Source organism: Gallinula chloropus (genome assembly GCF_964237585.1).
Source record: "Gallinula chloropus genome assembly, chromosome: 17".
Taxonomy (NCBI): domain Eukaryota; kingdom Metazoa; phylum Chordata; class Aves; order Gruiformes; family Rallidae; genus Gallinula; species Gallinula chloropus.
The window spans coordinates 11,182,143-11,203,732 of NC_140102.1; the positions used below are offsets into that span (position 1 = coordinate 11,182,143).

General features: G+C 47.4%; 2 protein-coding genes across 3 annotated transcripts in view; both read right to left on the reverse strand.

Annotated features, from left to right (window-relative positions):
- Window positions 1–6,592: 6,592 nt before the first annotated feature.
- ANHX (anomalous homeobox) lies at window positions 6,593–20,096 on the reverse strand (the record flags this gene model as incomplete). Its single annotated transcript, XM_084272060.1, has 11 exons — window positions 6,593–7,174; window positions 8,715–8,733; window positions 10,620–10,707; window positions 14,857–15,155; window positions 15,428–15,560; window positions 16,021–16,207; window positions 17,144–17,267; window positions 17,478–17,602; window positions 18,229–18,503; window positions 19,343–19,716; window positions 20,086–20,096. 11 exons carry the CDS (start codon window positions 20,094–20,096, stop codon window positions 6,593–6,595), a joined length of 2,217 nt encoding a protein of 738 aa, XP_084128186.1.
- The window catches only part of DEPDC5 (DEP domain containing 5, GATOR1 subcomplex subunit), a gene marked incomplete at its 5' end in the record, with an annotated part of 44,681 nt that continues 42,863 nt past the window's right edge, over window positions 19,773–21,590 (reverse strand). For both annotated transcript variants that reach the window (XM_084271958.1, XM_084271957.1), the window contains one exon: window positions 19,773–21,255. In XM_084271958.1, coding sequence (XP_084128084.1) covers window positions 20,960–21,255 — 296 coding nt within the window. In that variant the 3' untranslated portion in view covers window positions 19,773–20,959. The remainder of the gene's footprint in view (window positions 21,256–21,590) is intronic.

The window sequence follows — 21,590 nt, forward strand, 5'->3', positions numbered from 1 at the left end:
AGCCTCGCGCTGCTGCCGGCGGCTGCGCCTGCGCGCTAGGAAGGCAACGAGGGGGCGGAGTTGAGGAGACTGCAGGGGAGGGGAGGGGGCGCTGCTCCCCCGCGTTCTATTTCTAGGTGACGTCACTTGCTATAAATAGCTATCCCGGGGCGCCGGCTTGGGGGAGGCGCATGCGCGCTGCGAATGCTGCATTTTACTGCTGCAAAGGTGGAGGTGGGCGGTGGGCGCGCGTATTGCGGAGCTTCAGGACGGGCTTTGGGATTGACCGCCGCCTCGCCTCTCCCCTCCCGCCTGCGCTCCGTCCCATGGCGCCTCGCCCGGGGAAGCCAGCGGAGCACGGCTGCCGCTCGGGTTGCGCTCGGTGGGGAAGGACGCGCCGCTTTCGCGTGTCCGACCCTGCCTCTGCGCCATTACTGCTTTGTGCTGCCACAGCGAGCGGGGTCCTGCGGCGCAGGCACAGCTGGGTGTCGGGTCCCAGCTGCTCGGGTCCCTGGTTGTAAGGGAGGCAGGCGCGGCCCAAGTCTGCTGCCTCGCCCAGGCGGGGCAACTGAACTCCGTTTTACTACGAATTTTAATCTGTCATAGTCAAGCTCTTCATAAACTGACAAGAGCACTGGCCTTCCATAAAAATCCTCTCAAATGGCTTGCTGCTCATGACTCCCTCGTTACTCACACATTAAACCATAGATTTACTCTCCCTATTCAACCCGCAGTCAGCATTTAATCATCAGGGTGCCACAGCCCGTATGGGGAGCTGCTGTACACCTGAGTGAAAGCTTTGCTCGCTGTCAGGCAGCACCCGTACCCCTGTCAGCTCCCACCGAGCAGGACAGCGTGCACGTGAGGACATGCTGGAGGCAGGGGACCAAAGGCTGGTCTCACCCATGACACTATTCCCCTGCTATCCTCGCTACTCTTGCACTGTTGCAATTGAGTAAATCCAGTCCCTCGTGTCAGCCAAAAGTGCTTAGCCTTAACTCTGCCGCTGCTGGCTCTTGTGCATGTCATGAAATATAAATGCTGCAGTTAGTTTTCAAAGGGACTAGAGGAATATTGATGATATTTTTAAAGGCCATACGTAAACATTATGACAAATAAGAACAAATGGTGATAAAACATGAAAGATAAAAATTATGTTTAGCAGGGTATAAAGTGATTGCCAGAACATTCAGGAACTAGCTCTTTGCAGCACACACTTGTATGTACATACTGGCAAGCTGCACAGTGCCTTTTTCCTAATGAGATTTTATTTTCACTGTTCCTGAGAGAAGGCAGTGACATATAAAACCTTAACAGAATGGATCCCAGTCTAAGGCATTGTCATCGTTAATGCAAAACTTGTACTGCTGTTACCTAAGGATGAAGTCTTGTCTGTGGACAACATGTTCTTGAAAAGGTATTATTCAATATAAAAATAAAGATTTGAATGTATCAAACACTTAGGCAAGAATGGTGAGAGATGAGCCAACTCAAAACACTCAATACACCACTCTGGTTTGGAAACTTGAAGTTGTAATGTCATCTTAGTAGAGACTGGTCAGTCTGCAATGCATTCCAAGAGTTCAGAAAATTTGTAGGGTCTACAAAAAGCTTTCCAGGCTCACACGGCGGTTTCAGACTCTCAAGCAAAACAAATTACAAAGTATTTTTAAAAACAGTTATTCACCCACCAAACCAGGCAAGCTGCATTAATCTGCCAAATATATGTGGATATATCTACACACACACAAAAACACTCTCATTAAATGCTTTTGGTTTTCTAAATCAAAGCATGCCTGTAAAATGGCTAGTTCTCAGTCTAAAGCATCTCAACAATTCTTAACCTTGAATCCACAAGGTGGTATGTCACCTCATTGCTCTATAACCAGATACATGTCAAAATCCAACAGTTGCAAGGAGAAGTGCTAAAATAAGTGCTAAAATCTTGTACGCAGCATTTCTACTGCCTGACTGTAACCTACAGAAAGTGAAGAGATTGCATTTCACACATAGAAGGTCTGTTGGAGAATACCTATGTTCTCCTGCGCGTTCAGTGCCTAGTGCTCTGGATCTTCAGCTGTAATAGTGGCTCCATGGATCTAAACAGGTACAAATAAAAACAAATTAGAGCTCGTGCAATGTGTATTAATCCGCTACAGTATTTATAAGCTGAGTAATGTCATCTTAAAAATAAAAATGGAAAGGAAATGGAAATTTCAGCAGGCTTTTTACTAGAGTGCTGAATGGGGTACAAAACCTAAGGCTGCGGTTCCCCTGCCGAGCTCAGATGCCAGGCATCATACATGACATCACAGAGCACCGCGATTCCCAGCAGAGCTTGGCAGGGGCTCAGAAATACTGCTGTCCCAAGGCAGGCCAGAGAGTTGTTGGCAAAGTGACCACACCCAGCAAGAATTTGTAGATGGAGAAGCTTATGGTACTGAAAACTGCACCATGACCTAAGGCAGTGGCTCTGCTCCACAGGCATATCTGATTATTGGACAGCACCGATGTTCCACAAATAGCTCTCTGCTGAAATGCCATTCTAGTTCACTGCTCGGCTCCACAGGGGCACTGGGGACACCAAAGCAGTCTCAAAGGGCGTCTCCCCAGTGCTGATGTTTAGCTGAGGGGACGGAGCTATGAAATCCACTGGTGAAGTGGAAACACAAGGAAACTACCCCATGGCAGAAAGCCTCCCCAATTCCTGAGGCTTACAGAACTAAAAGCAAAGTCCCTGCCACTAACATCCTCCTCATCCCCAGAGTAAACAACCTTCCCTCTCTTCTCTGCAGCAAGGAAATGTTTTATTTTAAAAATTGCTAAATAAAAGTCTTGGGGACAAGACACTGAAAAACAAAGAAAAGAGAAGGAACTACCAATTGTTAGGGAAAGTTAACCAGCTTCCACATCACAGGACAGGAGGTAGACATGGGTATGTCAGAGAAGAAGACATGGACAGTTTGTGGGCATCTGATCTTGGAAACTGCATGAGTGGCACTTATATGGGGCATGACGTTCAGATAGTGCTGTAAGGACAGATTGTTTCACAGCCTTAGGACTGTCTATATTTTTTATTGTTGTAATCCTGGCAGCACACACACACATATAAACACACACACCAGTAAAGTGAGATAAGTGTGCATCAGGGAGGAAAGGTGTTGTAACCAATGACAAGATCAGAACACGAGATAAGAGTGGGTGTAACTGAAGTGTGATGATTCTTTCCCAAACCACAAGGGACTATAATTTCAATGATATATTTCTAGTCAAACCATACACTGCAGTTTAACAAGCAACAGAACTCTCTAGGCTGTCACAGTGTGTGTGGAAATAGTCTACTATTTGTCATATTTCAATTTCATATTAATCTTGACTCATTCTCACAGAACCTCCCTCATAATTCAAAGGTAAAATCTAGAATGGAAGGAGAAAGATTACACTGCCTGACTGCTGCTCTGAAGCAGTGGCGTTTGTGCCATGAACTGTGGTAAAGTACATTGCATATCTATTGACTAACATGGGAAAATCCTTAAAACAAAAGGGCAGTGATTGGTAAAAAACCTACAACGCTCTTGCTCCCTGATGGGAAAGGTTAGGTCTGCACACTGAAACCAATTTGGGATCACTGCGATATATTTAATACCCCTCAGCACGCAAGGCTGCATGTTCCAAATCCTGTGCAGACATGAGTTGATAAATCCTCAGAACTCTCTGGCAAAATGTGCTATTTTCAAGTGCTTGCTCATTTCAGAGTCCAGCAAAGAATAAGCGTTATGTCTGAATAAAAGATTATGGCAGTGTTTTTACTTGCCAGAATGATTCAGGGATATGCACAGGAGGCTGTGAAGCATGCTCAGTTGTGGGGGTTTCTTGAAGCAGCAAGAACACAGAAGCTAATTGAAAGCAGCTTTAACTCTTCATGAGCTGCTTCAGACCACAGTGTTTGCTAGTCTTGTCCAGATCTAAGAATGTGGTTTGATTCTTTATGTAATCAAAGGAAAGTAACTAGAATGCATAAGCATAAACAGGAAAACGAGAAAGGCTGCTTATCAGAAGCTGTCACCAAAGCACCATATTGAAGGAAAGCTCTACACGCAAGAAGAAAATCCCCCAACCTATGTTAATACTGAAAGTAAAAAACCCAAACCAAACAAACTCGAATCCTACTACATCCCAGGGGGGGTCAGAGGTGCTGAGCACTTGTAGCCTACGGAATTTAAATGTCCGGCATCCACAGATCATAATTTTGATGTCCCACATTTCCAGAACCACCCAGAAGACGCCCCACGCTGGGCATACACAAATAAGGACTCAGCATCAGCAGCCAGATTTAAAAAGCCCAGAATTGTCTTAACAAATTATTTTTTAATGCTCTTCAAACTTAACCAAAGTGGATTAGTTCTGACTTAGAACTGGATTAAATCCCACTGAAAATGATTGATCTGAAATGACCTTTCACTGTAGAACATAACATGAAAGACTTTGGGGATAAGACTAATGAAGTGCAGAGATAAAACAAATGCTTTTGCCAACATTTTCAAAAGTGGCCTTTTATCCTGGGTGCCCTACTTGAGTGGCTGCAAGTGCTCATATCCTCTGAAAATGAGGCCCCAAACAAGTTGAGCCAGGCACCCAGAGCAAGAGACTGCCTGAAAACATTGGCCTTGAAGTTGTACCTCCTGACATTTGTCCCGAGTGGGCCTCAGATGCACCCATTCAGTAGCTGTGACAGCTAGTGGAGTTGTCAATAGGCCTGAAAACAGGGAAAGTTCTCATGCCATGAATCCTCTCTAGTACTGTATCAAATGAGTTCAGGGAAATTCTTCACTGGCAGCTGCCATGCAGGTCCTTCACATAGCCACCTCTCTACCACACTTCTAACTTACAACTGCTGATGGGCAGCAGCTCAGTCTCTGACCTCAGACCCTGCTGGTCTTAGGCATGTCTGCTGAACTGCCAAGTTCAATGGCAGCACTGAAAACCATGCCTACTGGGAAAGTTTCCTTTGTGCCTCTGGGACAGCCAAAGCAACAGAACTTCTGAAAGGACCTCTAGATTTCCATCTCCTTTCTGTGATCCATTAACACTCTTTGGGTCCTTCTATACATTTTAAGATAAAAATGACTTGGGTTTTCTTCTATCTAGGGCAAGCTCTTTCCTTTGATAGGCCATGACATGTTGAGGAGGAGGAATGACAACAGCAGGTACAGCACATTCAGCTCTGGGCAGGTCAGCCACGTGCTCAGTGCTTCTAATTACAGCTCCAAGGAAGAACAACGTAAACACATCCAGAGCTTGCTACATATGGTAGGATAGGGAAACCAGAACACGATGGGGATGCAAATCACACCTAGGAAACGAGAACAAGACAAGACACAGACTGAATGATTCAAATGCTAGCCCAATGTAAATACAATATAAAGAACTCCACTACACCATCCTTCAAAGACTACCTCCACCCAGCAGCACAGGCAGAGGCGGCCAGCCAAATACTAAGCATCACTGGTGTTCAGCAGGGATTCATTTGATCTCTTCCTCTGCTGTATAGCTATGCATCTGATCTGTTCTAGCTCATGGATGCGGAAGCAGTAGGCTACATCTGAACTCTTCTCAGCTACCTGTAAACTCAGGGTGGTAGAGTCCCGGGAGATCATTTGCAGGTACAGCTTGCAAATTTTTGCCCAAATGCAATTAGCTCCTTAAAAGTGTTTTGTGCAGATTCAATATGCAGGTGGAAAGGATGCTAGTGGGACAGAATATACAGTATTTCAACCACTAGACTTTACATCTCTTAAAGAGGAACACTTTATTTTGCTGAAATTCACATATCAGGCTTTGAATCACCATACATAAATTTCCAGAAAATAAGTTATTTCATCTGGGAAATGGCCTAGAAAATTCAATTGTCCTCCAGAGAACAACTGTACCAAATTTGGAAATGAAATTCATTAAGTGAAGTGCAGGAGAGAAAGTTCTAATTCTGCTTTAGTTACAAAGCCTTTTTCAGATTTAAGTTTGGGAAAGAGAGTCTCCTAGTTCTGGCACTCCTTAGGAGTTCTGGTGAACTAAGCTCTCCTTTTTTAATTAAACAGTCAAAACAACCGTGTTCTTTAACTATTTACAAATTTACAAGGCCTTAAGACACTTGCATTGTTAAGATGGTAGAACAAAGGTCAGTTATCTCCAAAATCAAAATCCCTGCATTCCCTAGCATTGCTTTCTTCCAAAATCGTTTCATTTTGAATGACAAGTATTTCTTAACAGGTGGAACAGTGTTAATCTAATGTTTATCCTCTTCCCTGGCAAGGAGCGGCACTAAAAAGGAACTGAAAATATATCACCTTGTAAGAGCAGCATCATTCCTCTTTACAATACATCAATCTTCAACAGTAGGGAAACGTAAGCACCCTGGCTTTCAGCCGCTTGTATGACATACCATTGACTAGCTAAATCACAGTAATCACAGTGACATGTTGTATCATTAGGGGTGAGAAATAAAATACTGTGTTTGGGATCTCACACAAAAACCTACCAAGATCCAGCGCGAATTCTGCTATCGGGCTGCGGCTCCTGTGCGAAAGCCGCGCCCCTGGCTGGTGCGTGACAGGGTCTAGCGGCCTTTCCACCGCAGCCCGCGCCCACCACAGTGCAAACCCTCAGCAAATGCATTTAAGGCAGCGTGGCTGAGCCCGCGGTACCTCTCCCCCGACTCAGCAGGAGGGATGCCGAGTGTAGCTGCCTCCCGCCCCTGAAGGGTTACTGCCCCGCCGCTCCCCCAGAACCGCGAGCTTCCCTCAGCCGAGGCGGCCGCGCTCGCTGCCCTCCCCACCCTTCGCGGGCCGCCAACGGTCGCCGCGCGCCACCTCAGGCTCCGCGCCTTCTCTCCGCTGTTGCTATGGCTCGGCGGGAGGCAGCAGCCAATCAGAAGGCGGGAGGATATATTTGTCGCTGTTGCTACCGCCGCGGCGGCAGGGCGGACCAATAGGGAGGCAGCAGTAAGGCGGCGCGAGTCTGCCGCAGCGGGCGGGCGGCGGGAGCAGCGCGTGGCCGTGTCTGTCAGTAGCGGTGGCTGCTGCGGCGGAGAGGGGCGGTTAGGTGGGAGCGGGGTCACCCAAGGCCCCGCTGCCGAAGAAGACAAGGGTGCGAACGTTTGCCACTGCTGGTTGCCATCCTCCGGCGGCAAGAAAACGGCCTTCCAAGTGAGATACACCAAAATAAAGGAAGCTGCAGGGTCTGATCACGCACAAGTCAACCCAGGACATTTGAGTGCAATTAAACCACTTCACACCCTCACACCTTAAAAATTGAACCCAGAGAAAGGGTAGTTTGTAACCTTTATTTGCTAACTTTATTATAATAAGGCACTGGAGGCATCTACTTACATATCTCAGGGCAGGAATTTTGGCATGGATTACCCCTTTTGCAATACAGATTTAAACCCCAGTAGTAATACTTAAGGAAAATACGCAAAAAACCTGCCCCTGACTTGCAGCATTAGTTTAAAACCTGCATCAAGGGTCTGCTTTGCTACTCATGCCTTAATTCTCTCATACACAATTCTGCTTTTTTCATCTCCAAGAAAAATAAAAACCAGGGCTCCCCATCCGTGAGCAGCACAAGATGGAGGAGTGTAAGAGGGGGCGCCTTGAGGCTGGGTGAAGAAAAGTACCAGGCAAAAGGAACCAAGTTGCGCAGGCTCCCCAGGAGACCTATGACACAGCTGACCCTTGCAGAGTAAGCAGCCTTCAGCCAAATCCAGTGTTAGCCCCACACTTAGTATGGTGTGTATGAAACAGAGTCTGCACAACTCACGCTGCTTCGCAGGGCAACTCGTCGCAATAGAATGTGCTTGCCTGCTGCTGCCTGGTATCAGACTGCCGCAGACCACCTGAAGAGTGACACAATTGCCTCAGCAGTTTCAGTCCGTCCAGTTCTGGGGACTGAAAACAGATCAAGAGGGTTCAGCAGCTCCCACCTCCTCCACTTCCTTCCTGGCCAGTCTCAGTTGCAGGTAGTATTAAATACCGACAACATTTGTATGGCCTCCCCTGGTCCTGCAAAAACACTGACTTTAGAACTGAAAATTCTGCCATGCTCCAGTTTGCATCATCTGTGGCACTATGGAGTATGGAACACTCCACAAATTATCCCTATCAGTACAATGGAAATCCAGGGATGAGACGTAGCAGTATTTTAGCAGCACTTAATGCAGACCTTATTTTCCAGGCTTGAGAAACAGTTACCCAATATCCACTGCTAGTAAATGTAACTAAATTTTACTCTTTCTGAGTACAGGAACTTCATTTACCTTCATGATGTAACGAAGGACTCAGATGTGACCAGTGCTGTGTGGTAGAAATATACAACTGCCACAGAACCAGTGACATCGTATTTTTAGCATCTACGGCACAGCCTCACACTGCTCCAGTAAAAACCCACACAATGCACCTTTGTTTTCCTATCCTCTGCAAAATTCTTAATAAAAAACTCTCACAAATACAAACTTTGCAACTATCAGAAAAAGCCTTCATCCTTCTACCCCACTCTCTGTTCATCTCCATGTCAAACCCCTCATTCATTTAAAAAGAAGGGGAAGAAACAGGAAAGGATGGGGTGTTTCCTGGGGAAGTGCAGACCACACCGAGCATCTCCGCAGGCAAGTCACATTCGTCCGCTGGCTGAGAATTCAAAGAGCAGCCATGCTGCCCAGAACGTGTCGGTTAATGGGTCACCAACTGGATCCTCCAGGACCTGAAAGACACAGGATGGAATCAGAGCTTCACCACATACGGTCTTTAACGATGTGGTCTTTAACAATGCGATTCATTGCTCATGGTGGAAGGGCAGAGTAGCACAAGAGGGTGTGGTGGGAGGGGATGTCAGTGGTTATGTGCCTGAAGGGACAAAGCCCTTGTTCCCCTCAAAGTTCAGGTAGAGTGATCCATCTGCACAGGATGTGGGTGTAAAAATGACAGGGCACAATTCAGCTCCTAATAATTCAGAGAAGAACAATTCCCTTCCCTTTGTCCAAGGCATTAGCTCTGATAAAAGCAAGTAAATGTCAGAGGGTAAGACCAGCATGAAATAATGAGAGAGATCACCTGGACTAAGTGAGCTCTGTTCAGAGAGGGAAAGAAATGTCTCCAAAATTAATTAATTTTTTGCTTGCTTGTTTTGTTTTATTCTTATTTTGGCTCTGACAGGATGCATACCTACAAATGGCAAATAGGAAGTCATGTATGGACAAAAGGAAGAGTACAGCTGTGGTTCAGACATAGGAACCAAACATCTGCATATTCCTGCAACAAGCCCAGGGTGAGTCGATTCGGCAAGAAACAGGGTGCCCAGGAAGTCTATAGAATGCTGTAAAATCATTTCCCATTCAAGCTCTTTCTTTTCCTACAGCACACATTAAAATATGCAAAAATTGCTTTTCTGAATTCCTGAACTGAGTAATTATTGCAAAGATCTGAAGATGTCCCCTTTTGACATCTGCAGGCAACACAGGGTCTCTTGGTCCCCAGCCCACGTCGCAGTGAGTGTCATGTTTCCGTACTGTTGCAAAATCAGTGCAAGAATGCAAAATGGCAAGATGAAAACTAGCTACAGAGACTGCATGCTCTGGAAATCTTAGAAAAGGCTCATTCATTATTAATGCTCAAAGCTTTCCTACTCATCTGGCTCACATTATGGCTGGTAAAAAGGCCACTTTCCAAGATACAGATCTTTATATTGATGCTTTCAAAGGCTCAGAAGAGGTTCTGTTACTGCCCTCAGAGCTGCAGCCGCTTCCTATAATGAGACCAGCAGATACAGTCTCCTGCTTTGCAAAATCTCTTTTTAAAAGGTTTTCTCCAGCAGCTTACACTGCGAGAGAAACAGAAATGGATGCTAACTGACTGGGAGACCAACACGTGTGAAGCTGAAAAATAGCTCAAGGGCTAGATAGGGCTTTCTTGGGTCCTATTTTTAGGTAACATTTAATTTGGAGATGTGTTCCCATCCCCTTGAAAGCACCAGATTTCTGACTTCTATTCTCTACTGCCTCAAAATCACCATAAGAAGGCGTGCAGACTGCATCCAGATCAAGGAAATAACTTCTTTTGTCATTTCCTATAATAATACTGCTTGGTACACTGCTACCAGCCATCACTGAACAGTCCAAAATCCCTTTTCCTCATCAGTAACACAGACTTGGAAATGAAAATTATGTGAAAAATTTTAAGACGTCTGAGAGCAGAGTCAAGCTCTGCAGAAGCCCCCAAAGTGGAGGACCCCCAAGCAGCCATCTCCCTCCACAGTGCTAGGTGAGCTCTCCATTGCTCAGAATTTAAACGACACTTTGGGTCTGCACAGGTTGCTTTAGCCACCATGTCAACGACACACTTGGTAAAATTATGGTCTGATAAGCAATCCAAGTGGGAGAAACCTCCACAAAGCCACCCTTCCTTCTAGCATCTTCTGGATGCTACCCAGGAGATGCCCAGCTTGCTCTGGATTCCAAAAGGTATGCTTAGATCTGACATGTTTCATACGAAATGCGATGCGAGATTTCACACCTCCTGTGTGAGAGGTACAGCTGCATAGCATGCACAGGGCTAAGCTCCTTTCCCTGCACATCAGGTGTGTCCTCTTACCTGGCTTTGTCCCAGGGCTTGGCTTTCTTCCACACAAGGTGCAGAAACAGGTGGGCACTGCAGCCTGCCAAACACCGTCTGACAGGAACTGGAAGAAAAGATGATATACAAATGCATTTATAGTTATGCTCTACTCCCTGCTTACTGTGATGTTTTGCAGCAGGACAGGAGAGAGGCAAGACAGAGTTCTCCTGTCGACAGACCTGACCCATTTCTCCAAATTGTTACAGCTGGAAAATACAGATTCTGCCCTGGGAGGCCTAGCCTGACCAGGAGCAGCATGCAGGAGTGACATCTCACTTTGCAGCTTTCCTTATGTCCCCAGAACACTCTCCATAAACAAAGAGATGGCTACCAAGATGTCTCTTTCCTGGAACAGATTTTAAAAACACAGATCTTACGAGTCAAAACATATGAACATGTGGCTTTAGACATAGCCACAACATTGGCTGTGATTCTGATGTGGCTTTTCAAGGCCACTCTGGGACATGGCTGTTCCATCCACACCTCCCTTGGGAGCTCTGCCAACCTCTCCAGAGCGCTCACAGTCTGCGGGCACTGGGTCAAGTAGGAGACACTGGGTACTTGAGGATGGGATGTTCTCTCCCTTCATCACCAGCTCAGAAATATCTATACTCAAATAATACTGTCCATACCACTTCCAGGAACAGCCAGACCTTCCTTGGAATGGCCCCCCTGTTCCAGCAATCAGTCTTGGGCCTCCTCTGGTGGAGGCTGCGCTCAGGAAATTGCATTCATTAACAATGAAAGGGACCAACACTGTCCTCCCCCAAGAATCTGCCTCACCTTTTTTCATAGCCCTCTGACAGTGACATGCACAATGTCCTCAGCAACAAATGCTGTCATTTAATTACACAACATGCCAAAAAGCAGCCTCCTTTTGTGCGTTTTGAACTTGCTGCCAGCCAGTGTTGGGGTGCTGGGTTATCCAGAGGGAGGGCCTCACAGCAGGAGGATTCTTAGCACATCAAGGTGGAATCCCAAAAATGCCAGCAGAAGCAGTAAGCTGCACTGAACATCTCAGCACTGACATTTCCTAAATCAATATGCTGGCTTATAAATGCTGTCTGTCTTGCTCCATAGAGTTGTGTGTGTGCTTTCCTGTTTGAAATGGGGGGCATGAGTTATATTCCATTCCCAGCATGACCCATTAGCTGGGCTACATTCCACCTGTCCCAACTCAAGGATACACCACCACTATCTGTAAAGGCAAGCATCTGTTTGCTGTCCCACAGGGACTTCCAGTTCACTAGCTGGATCAAAATCTCCTGTCAGGCAGCAGGAGCAGATGGAGACAGTCAGCTTCCAGCCTGGTTCCCCCTCACAGTCCTCTAGATCATAAGAGGTTTGGATACAACCCAAGTGCGTAGGACCGGCTGTAAAAAGCCCATGGAAGAAATCAACAGGAATTGTTTAACAGGCTTTCAGGCCAAGTCCTTTCCAGGTGAGCGCCTTCAAAAATGAGACAAGGGTCCTTGCCTGACTTGCAGCTCTACTGCTGCACTTAGGAAGCAGGGAGCCACAGGTACTGGCAAGGCAGTGAGAGCGTAACACTACATCCACCCAGGTGGGCAATGATCATGGATAAATAATGCCCTTCTCCGTGCTTTCCTCTTATTTGTAAAGCAGTGGTAACTTCACAGCCCTGTCTTTCCAGGATAGCAGGACTCACTTGCCTTACAGTTTAAGCTGTTGACCCCTTCATGAGTCCCCAGATGAGTGATGCTTGTTGCAACATTATTGCTGAAGATGACTCCGGTAAACACAATACTTCTCTCTTATCCAGTAACTCTGTTATCAGGCAGAGCCCTCTAAAAGGTGATATTCATTCCCATTCACTGAGCAGGGATCTTACCCAAGACAACCCACACAAGGTCTCCTGGCTTTCTAGGGAGAAACTGCAAAAAGCCCAAGATGAAGTTGTAGCCCAAGCATCGCTCATTTCTGAGGAGATTGCTGTTCCATAGTATCCACTGCATTTTGGGGAGTTCAAGGTTTTGGGAGGAGCTGGACTGGGACACTAAGCAGGGCTTACAAGTAGAGCTCAAATAAGTGTATCTTCACCAGAAGGTGTACACGAAGCAGCAAGTCCTGCCCCTGCCAGGAATACGATAAAGGGTGTGTGGATTCTTGGCAAAACTGCCATACCCAACAAGGAGACATTCACCATAGACTTCTACTGGTGCAACAGATTTTAAAAATAAACATGAGCTCACTCTACAGTCAGAACAGGCAATTTTAAATCCAGCCAAAACATTGCCAGCAAGCCTCACTGATCTCTCATGATCTTTAACCACTGTTTAAAAATGCGAATCCTAAACCACAGACTGAGGTGGGTTTATGATCCCCAGACCTGGGTTCTCCACAGCAATTCAGAGCAAGGAGTCTGACATGAATGTGAACAACTGTAGGCACTAAGCCAACTGGGAAACAGGGGTAAAAGGCAGAGATGTTTTTACCAGGGAACTGGAAGGCAAACCCCCCCCTGATCTTTATCTCCAGTGAATCACTACCTTCCCTTGTTGCTTGACAAGCCACAAAGTCTCTCTGTGCCTTTGCTCCCTCATCCCTAAGTGGGAATAAAACTGCTTCTACCTACCTCCTTTGACATACTATTGACAGTGCTGAACAGCGTCAAGCAGAAGGTTATGAAGTGGGGCTACTGCTCCTGCTCTGTCTAGCAGATCAGTATATTAAAGGAAGCTCATAATGTCTGTTTGGCAGTGTTTAATTTTTATGTAACATTCTGGAAGTTGTATAACACATGGAAGATGGCACGGATTTTTGTTGTTCTGCATTCTGTGAATTTATCTCAACTCCCAGAGAAAACCTGCAGTCTGAAACATTTGTTGCAGGGGGAAAACAGGACAGAACAGTGCCCGTCTTTCTGTCTTCCAATTTGGAAAGCTTGCACTATGGAATAATCTTGTCATGAGGTTATGAAGCTACAAACCCTATTTTAGGACTAAGTACGGGCCCTACCAACCCAGCCCACAGAGCAGCTCTCACTGCATCACTATAGGGTATGATTTTCTGCCAAAAAAGAAAAACAAGCAAACAGCTTATAAGCTAAAGCTGCTTTAAGGAGAGGGCTTCACAGCTTTTCTGATGAGGCCTGTTCCACATCTCCTTTGTGATACGCTGTAAGACGCACACACACTTACACAGCATTTCCCATTTCCACTGCACAGGCACCAATATCTACAAAATACGATGGACACGAGGACAGAGTTAGGCCCCTGGAACAAGATGCACCACCAAAACCTTTTGGTCAGTCTCAAGTGTCAGGACAAGGCTAGACCCACAGCATCATCTTTGCCTCTACTTTTGCAAAGCCCTGTGCTTTCCCCGCTCCCTTTACCTGTGGGGAAGAATAGATTCCAGGGTCCCTAGCTGTCCTTCTCTAAGGGTGAAGCTCTCAGCCTCTAAATCTGACTGCTGAATGATTCTTCCTGAACTGGCCTCAATACAGCCACCTTGGGCCACTCTGCTCAAGGGAGCTCTGATACCTGCTGAAATAAATGCTTGTGTTAAAGACAATTACAGACAATGCCCCCAACTTCTAACCCAGCTATTCTTCCCCTCCCTGCTCCAATTCACCAGAGACTGGGTGAATGGCACTTGCAGCCCTTTCTCTACTGTAGAGCTACAGCAAAAGCAGGCAGGCATCACTCATGTATCCTCTTAAGGCTCTTCTGAAGAACAGGGAAAAGAGATGGGGGAATGCTGAACAGGACTGGACAAGAAGTAAACAGAGAGAAAGAACAGCAGAGACGAGAAAGAAGAGTGAGAATGTGTTGCTGAAGACGAGCACCATGTCACAGCACAGAAGTTCCCAGCATCTGCTCAGGTAATCTCTTAAGAACGACAGGCATTTACAAACCTAGAAGCTTACAAACTGACAAGGTGAGCAGACAACACCTGAAGGGACTCTTCAAAGGGAAATGCTAAATGAATCCACCTTGCTGGAAAAGTGTCACCTTATGGAAACAGTTACAGTTTAACCAAAAGAGTAGGTAGGAATGTCTGTTCCCAACACCTCAAATCAACAGGATTTCTCACTGAGCAACTAAGGGAACTCCAGTGCTCAAGATAAGCTCTGCTCCTATTTGTCATGACATGGGAAAACCACGTAAGTGAGCACAAGTGTTTACAACAAGGAAAGAGAAGCTTGGAAAACTCTTAAGGTCAAAGATCTGGGGGAAATTTTACTAACCTTCTACACCTGGGGTCCACATGGAGCCAGAGACTCCTCTGGTGCTGGAAGGGGCCTGCCACATGACCAGCTGCTCATCTGGGTAGGGAAGGGACGCGCAAGAGCAGAGAACAAAGTTATCCAGCTGAGGGATGGCATCAGTACCACTTGCTACTTCTCTGGGCTGCAGAACAGCAGAGTTAAAACAGGTTCCTGGTTCCAGCACAGCCTCAGTGCAAAAAGCTACAGGTTGCTCTGCACTGTGAGTGGCCAAAGCTTTGCTTGTCCTTGCTTCGTGCAGCTCAGTGCTCTGCAGAAAGCTGTAATGATGGAGAAAGTAAATCAGCCAGACATGTTGCTTTGCAAAGAGGGGGCAACCCCAGCTAAACCTTTGAATCCTGCCTTTGATGGCAGGGAGATTAAGTGCTAGATGTTCTGACTGCCTGATGCAAGGCAGGGACCATTTCTGTCTATGGAGTCAGAAGACCTAAATCATGTACCCTGGGAACAGACATGAAAGCCGGTTCCCTCAACAAGTTTAAAGGTGGTTTCATCGCTAAACTATCCCTGTGAAGACTTTTTCATACATCACCTGGATTCCAGCATCTTTAAATAAGTTCCTTCAGGAGGTGTATCCAGATCTGCAGCTGACTGCTCCCACCCTGGGTCACAGGGTATGAGGGTTATCTCCATTTTCTCAGAGCTGATGCCTACACAAGATCCATCTGAAAGGTGCAGGCCAGGCAGGTGAAGGAACACTAACACTCCAAAAAGCAATGAAACAAGTCTAATTTGCCAAATGCAGCAAGACCCTCTTACTCCCCATGACTGAAGTTTGGTCAAGATTCTGCAAAGGGGCATGGAGATACTGGGTTTTACTGGAGTACTGCCCTGATCCCAGAATCTGAGCTAAAGACTGCTGCCTCCCATGTATTTGTTTTCATTTGGTGCCCCTGAGACACCCATCTCTCTTCACCTGTCCTTGTACAGGCCTCCTTCTAAGGAGTGACAGCCTCTAGCCAAACAACGAGGCACTCCACTGAAGCAGAGTCCTCCAACATCCATTTGATCCATTGGCATACAGCTACTGTTCTGGAGAAGGAATATCCTTCCCTTCCTGAGGGAATTTAAAATTGATTTTCAGCTTTCTGGACCACATCCCAAGCCCATTAGGAAAAGACAAACCTGCAGTTTGTGGAGTGTAGGATCCTTTATCCTGCTGCTCCTTTGTATGGTAAGTCAAAGCCCTCTCAGGACAGGAGTTGTTGAGCTTTTCCATACGAGGAAGGGATGATTTTTGACGCCGACGATAATTTGCAAACCAGTTATAGACCTGAGTTGGCTGCAGGTTCGTGTCCCGAGCCAATCCTTCCTGTAAAGCCATGTGCAGGGAGAGATCAGGGGAAACAGAATAAACTTCATCCAAATAATCAGTCTTTTCCCCTTTGTTCCAAAAGCAGACCAGCAAAGGAACCTTCAAAACCAGAGACATTTGTTTCTTAGGTCTTCGATAGATCTGCGTGGATCCCATTGAAGAGACCGATTTATAAACTCAAGAGCTGCAGGAAAACACACATTCCACCCCGCTCCACCAGGTAACTTGCTAAAGGAAACCATATACTACTATTTAAGAGTGCTGTATTTATGTGTTACTGCTTTGTGAAAAGGGTAAGAAATAAACCACCTTCACGCTGCAGAACTATTCACCAGACCATCTTGCCTCGTCTAAACGAGGGTGTTGGAAAAATTCAGCACCACAGAAGCAGACTTCAAAGTCCAAAGCCTTCACCTTGCAAGGTAATAATCAACAAGGATCACTGAATTAATTCAGATATCACTTTTATTACAAACGTGTCCCTGTCCAAATAAGCAGACACATGCATACATCAACATAGGCTACTGTGTTTGCAGATTCTGTTAATTTAATGTGATAAGTCAGTACAAAATATATTCTGGTAAGCAAAGTGCAATTTTATCCAGGCTATAACTCAGCCAGGCTATTTGTCACTGTAACATAGATGGCTGTTTCCCAGCCTATGCTCAATCACTACAAAATTAGAACTGTTAAAAGCCAACTGAGGGGCTTCTTTCCCCTGACCCTTTTGTCCAACACAAGTGAAATTATTCAGTGTGAACTTAATGATTTTTTTTAAGGAAGCCTTTAGTAAAAGATCAAATATTGGGAATTCCAGTCCCACTGGGGCTTCAGAAAACAAGGATTTTGAATGAAACCAGCTATAGACCCATGACTGCAGAGTCTGGCTTCTCTGTGACAAGGGAGACTTGGTTGGAAGTAACATAACCCTACCCGCTGCTTCTTGTTTGGATTTGTTGTCACCTCTGCAGCAAACCTGTGCAGCTGCTGGCGTACTTCATCTGAGTAGTTTCGATTCTTCAAACCTTCAGGACAAAGGGAAATAGGTGGAGGATTCCTGTACACAGGAGAAAACAGGATTAAAAAGGACCCAGAAGGAGACATCCGCAGGAATTTTTCTCATATTGCCACAAGTGGTTGAAATACCAAGAAAAACCTAGCTCCAAGAAGCAGCCATCTTAAGATGCAAAACCAGCCTCTGCATCACTACCCCCTGCATCTGCAAACTACAGCAGAGGAAACAAATCAGTTCCCCACACCGTGGTACCTCTTCCTGCAACGGAATTTCTGCAGCGGTGTCAGAAAATCCGTGTGGTGTTTCTCCATGGCCCTCCGGTAATGAATCTCGTGCCAAAGTTGCACCAACTCCTCCTTCTCTTCTGCCTTGCAGTACTAAAACAAAACAGCAGGTGAGCAAACCCTTTCCATGTAGTCAGGCTTCCCATAAAGGAGAAAACCCTCCACAACTACAACCTTACTCATAGAATCCTACTGGCTCAACAAAGCTGGTAGCATTATGCAAGTATGCAACTCACTGTACCTTCGCTGACACACAGAGGAGGTTGCCTAATTCCTTCTTCTGCCCTGGTGAAAAGGGCTGCAGTACCAGATCTAGAGGCCAAAATCCCTCATCCCTTCCTCTTCTCTTCCCATCCTGGCAAGCCCTCTGAACTTGGCCTATACAGGGCTTTTGCATCCCAAGCCCTAAGTTTGTGAAAAACTCCAAGAACTACCACACTAGAGAACAAAAATCCTTCTTTCACAAACTACAACCAACCCCATAATCACCTAATTACCTTCTTCACCTTGACTGATTAATGGTAACTGCCTTTAGCCAAGGCTTTATGCTGCTTTTCAGGTCAACCAACGCACAGGTATCACCTTCCACTGCCATGTGCCAGCTGGAAACGCTCCATGTGCTGCAGTTGGAGTACCTCTGCACTAACAGCTTCAACTACTACTTTCCTAATGCTGCATTTTGTCTCCATGAATATCTCCATGAAGAAACACATCCCTACCTCCAGGAGTCTGCAGGCTGTGTCGTGCTGCCCGTTACGGATATGAACAAACACACAAGCTCGGACAACGTGGATGTTAGTGAGAAAATACATCTTGTGTCTGCATCCCATCATGGCCCCAACCAGCTTCTCCAGACTAGGAGAGGAGCTCTGGAGGTCCTGGCAAAGCCGTCCTGCTAGATCCAGCAGCTTGGCGGGTGGGGGATCCTTGTTTTTATTCCTGTTTAACATGGCCATGAACTGCTTCATCCTTAATGTCCTGTTGGAAGCTTTTTCTATGCAACGCACAAAGTTGTGGTTAGATAAAAACTATTATCTCCTATTTTTAGCTCCTATGGTATGCTTTAAAAAAAAAAAAAAGGAAAGAACTTGACTGAGCTGTTAAAAGCAGCCCAAGGCCCTCTAAACACTTAAAATAAAGCTACAGCTGAAGCAGACCTGGAAGGCTAAAGCCAGACCAAGTTTGCAGCTGAGAAAATGGAGCTCTGAAACGTGCATTAAACTTGCCCCAAAACTCAGAGGCTGCAGGAGGTGGCCAAAGCAGGAGGGCTGCTGTGGGGAACCCTCCTTGGGCTGCTCCCTATCTACCCCGTGTTGGCCTGTGTGCGCAGCTGGGGGCACCGGGGGTGCTGGCAGCCCCGCAGCACTCCACGCAGACAGGATTGCCTCCCTCTGCTCCTGCTCAGACCAGGCACCCCCTTCCCGAATCACAGCACGGAGCTCTGCACCCGCAGCTTGCAGGGGAAAGCCACCAGGACACTAAGCCCGGTGAAGTTCTCCCCCAAACATGGTGGGCCAGACCGGGGGCAAATGGAAGCCACAGCAAAGCGTCACTCAATCTTCGGGGCAGATGTTCACCCATTTTCCTGGGGAAAGGGGGCCGGGGCGATGCCCTTGTGCAGGGCAAGTCCGCCCAGGGACACCCCAACTCCAGAGCCAGCTCCAGCCCCGCCCGACAAAAGGGAGAAAAGCTGTTAAATACCCGCGAGATTGGGGAGCGGGGACACTCCGGCAGCCCCCTCCCCTCCCGAGGCAGCGGGAGCGCAGCCCGGGGCGCCAGGCCCCTCACTCACCCCGTCCCTGGCCGGCCCCGCGGCTTCCCGGCCCCCTGTACCTGTCCGCCGGCCCCCGGTACGTGGCCGCAGGGCGCGGATGGGTCTGCCCTCTCCTGCCCTCCCCCCGTCCCTCCCGCCGCAGCGCAGGGAAAGGCCGCGCCGGGCTGCGCGCCCCGCGGTACCCTGCGCACACGGCCAGCGCTGCGCGGAGCCGCCTCTGCCCCGCACGGCCGCGAGCCCGGTCCTGCGGCCAGCCCCGACCTCACCCTTGGCCGCAGCCTCGTGCGGGGGGAGGGGGAAGAGCGCGGCGGCGGTACCAGCGGGGCCGCCGTCGGGCTCCGGGTCTGGCACACGGGGGGAGTTGCGGGGCGGCACCCCCGCACTCCGCCCCCCTGACCCTGCTCTGGCAGGGCACCTGCTGCCGGCACCGCCGCTGTCAGAAGAAAACGGCACAGAATAGACAGCCGCAAGTTGCTTTCGGAGGAGAGTATTTTTCAAGCTGTTAACAGGGACCAGCTGTGACAGGTGAACCGAATGAAGGGGCTCACCGCTCAGTCCCCCCTGTCTAGTAACAAAATGAGTCACCCTGGCCTGGTTTAGGGGATAAAACTAGAGCAGCTCTGATTTTCCATGAATCAGGTCTGAACACTGCCCGTGACGGTGTCAGCCCTCCGCTGATTTTAGTGAGGACAGGTAACAAGAGTAACGATCTCACTGCAGGAGTCAGCAGCTCCCCATGCACAGCACCACGGAGTGGGGGTCCTGAGCCCTCCCTGAACCTGCACTGAAATGACCTGCTCACACTAGGGCCATGGCACGTTCTCTGCAAAGCAAAGACTACATACTTGCGAGCTCAGGCATCAGCATTTTGCTGCACACAGATGTATCCTAAAAACCTGCTCAAAATCCATATTCCACTAGCCAGCACCTTCTTGTGTTCAGCTGCCCTTGTTTTCTCCTCAGGCTTGGATGCTGGCCACACAGGACTGTAACTGGCTTGTTGCTTCTGTTGTGTGACACTTCTAGATCCAGAGCTGGAGACAAAGTCCTGGATGCTTAAAGGACAACGCCCCACCACTGAACTTCTGAGCATTCATTAGCATGCTGGACAGAGGCAGCAGTACTTCCTTTTGGCAGTTGTTCTCCACTCCCCAGTTCTGTATTGTCTGGAGTTACAAAAAACTTCAGGTCACTTGATTATCTGCATTTTTACTTATTTACATGTATGAAATTTAACAAGTGTCTCACAATTTATCTTACATATTCACACAGCCAGGCACACTTCAAGAGAGAGGCTGGCTGCTGTCAAATGGCACCCGTCATTGCCAGTGATGGGAAGCCTCCACCGTCACGTGCTGTGCCAAACCTGACTGCCCCTGAGAACCACTTGCACTCTCCCTCCTTCACCTTTGCTCTAACTGAGGCTTTGGCAATCAAGGACTGCGGCTACTTGAAACCAAGCTGAGGTCAGGTGATAGATACTGGCAAGCCTAGAGCTCAGATTCCTTTTCCAAAGGCTTAATCTAATTCCGTTGAATATCAACAGCAATATCGATCAGGTTCTCCCGGAGCCTCAGGATGAATCCAGAGAGACTCTCTTCCAGTCATCCCTCACCTCTACACCCTTGCCACAAGGTAAAGCTTCTAGCTGTCTCCCTAAGAGATACAACCCTATTTCATGGAGCACTAGCATGCATCTTATCTAGACAGTCAGTCCAAAACAAAACAAGCCGGCTGTCTTTGTTCCAGCAAAAGTCTGTAAAGTCTTTCAGCAACCGGTCAGCAAACTTCTCATCCCCAGTGGCACTGGACCGCCAGGTTTTTGTCAGCATGGTGTTGTAAGCCCAGTTGTAGCCAATGCGCTCTTCACAGAACATGTTCTGGTTGGTGGAGCTGGTGGAATTGCGGCGGCGGCGCTGCTGGCCGCAAGAGAATTTCCGCTTGGAATACGGTAGCTGCAAAAACACCGTCCCTGGAGGAAACAGACAGGACTTTTAGGCAGCCCTAAGCCCCTGCACCTGGTAGCTGACTCATTAAATTCTGAAAAGGAAACTGGACTGAGTTTCATTTAATTGCCTTTTAGCAAGATAAAACAGGATACGCTTTTACATGCCACTTCTTCCTGCAAATTACAGCCCTGGGAGCGAGCACACTTAGTCTTGCCTTTCGCTTGGTAGAAGGGAATGAAGCAGAGACATAGGCTCTGATCCATCTTTCTAACTTTACATCAATTACCATTATTATCTGCAGCTTCCCAAAAACACTCCTTCCTGTCACTGTCTTCATGTCTCAGCACCCCCTCTGAAC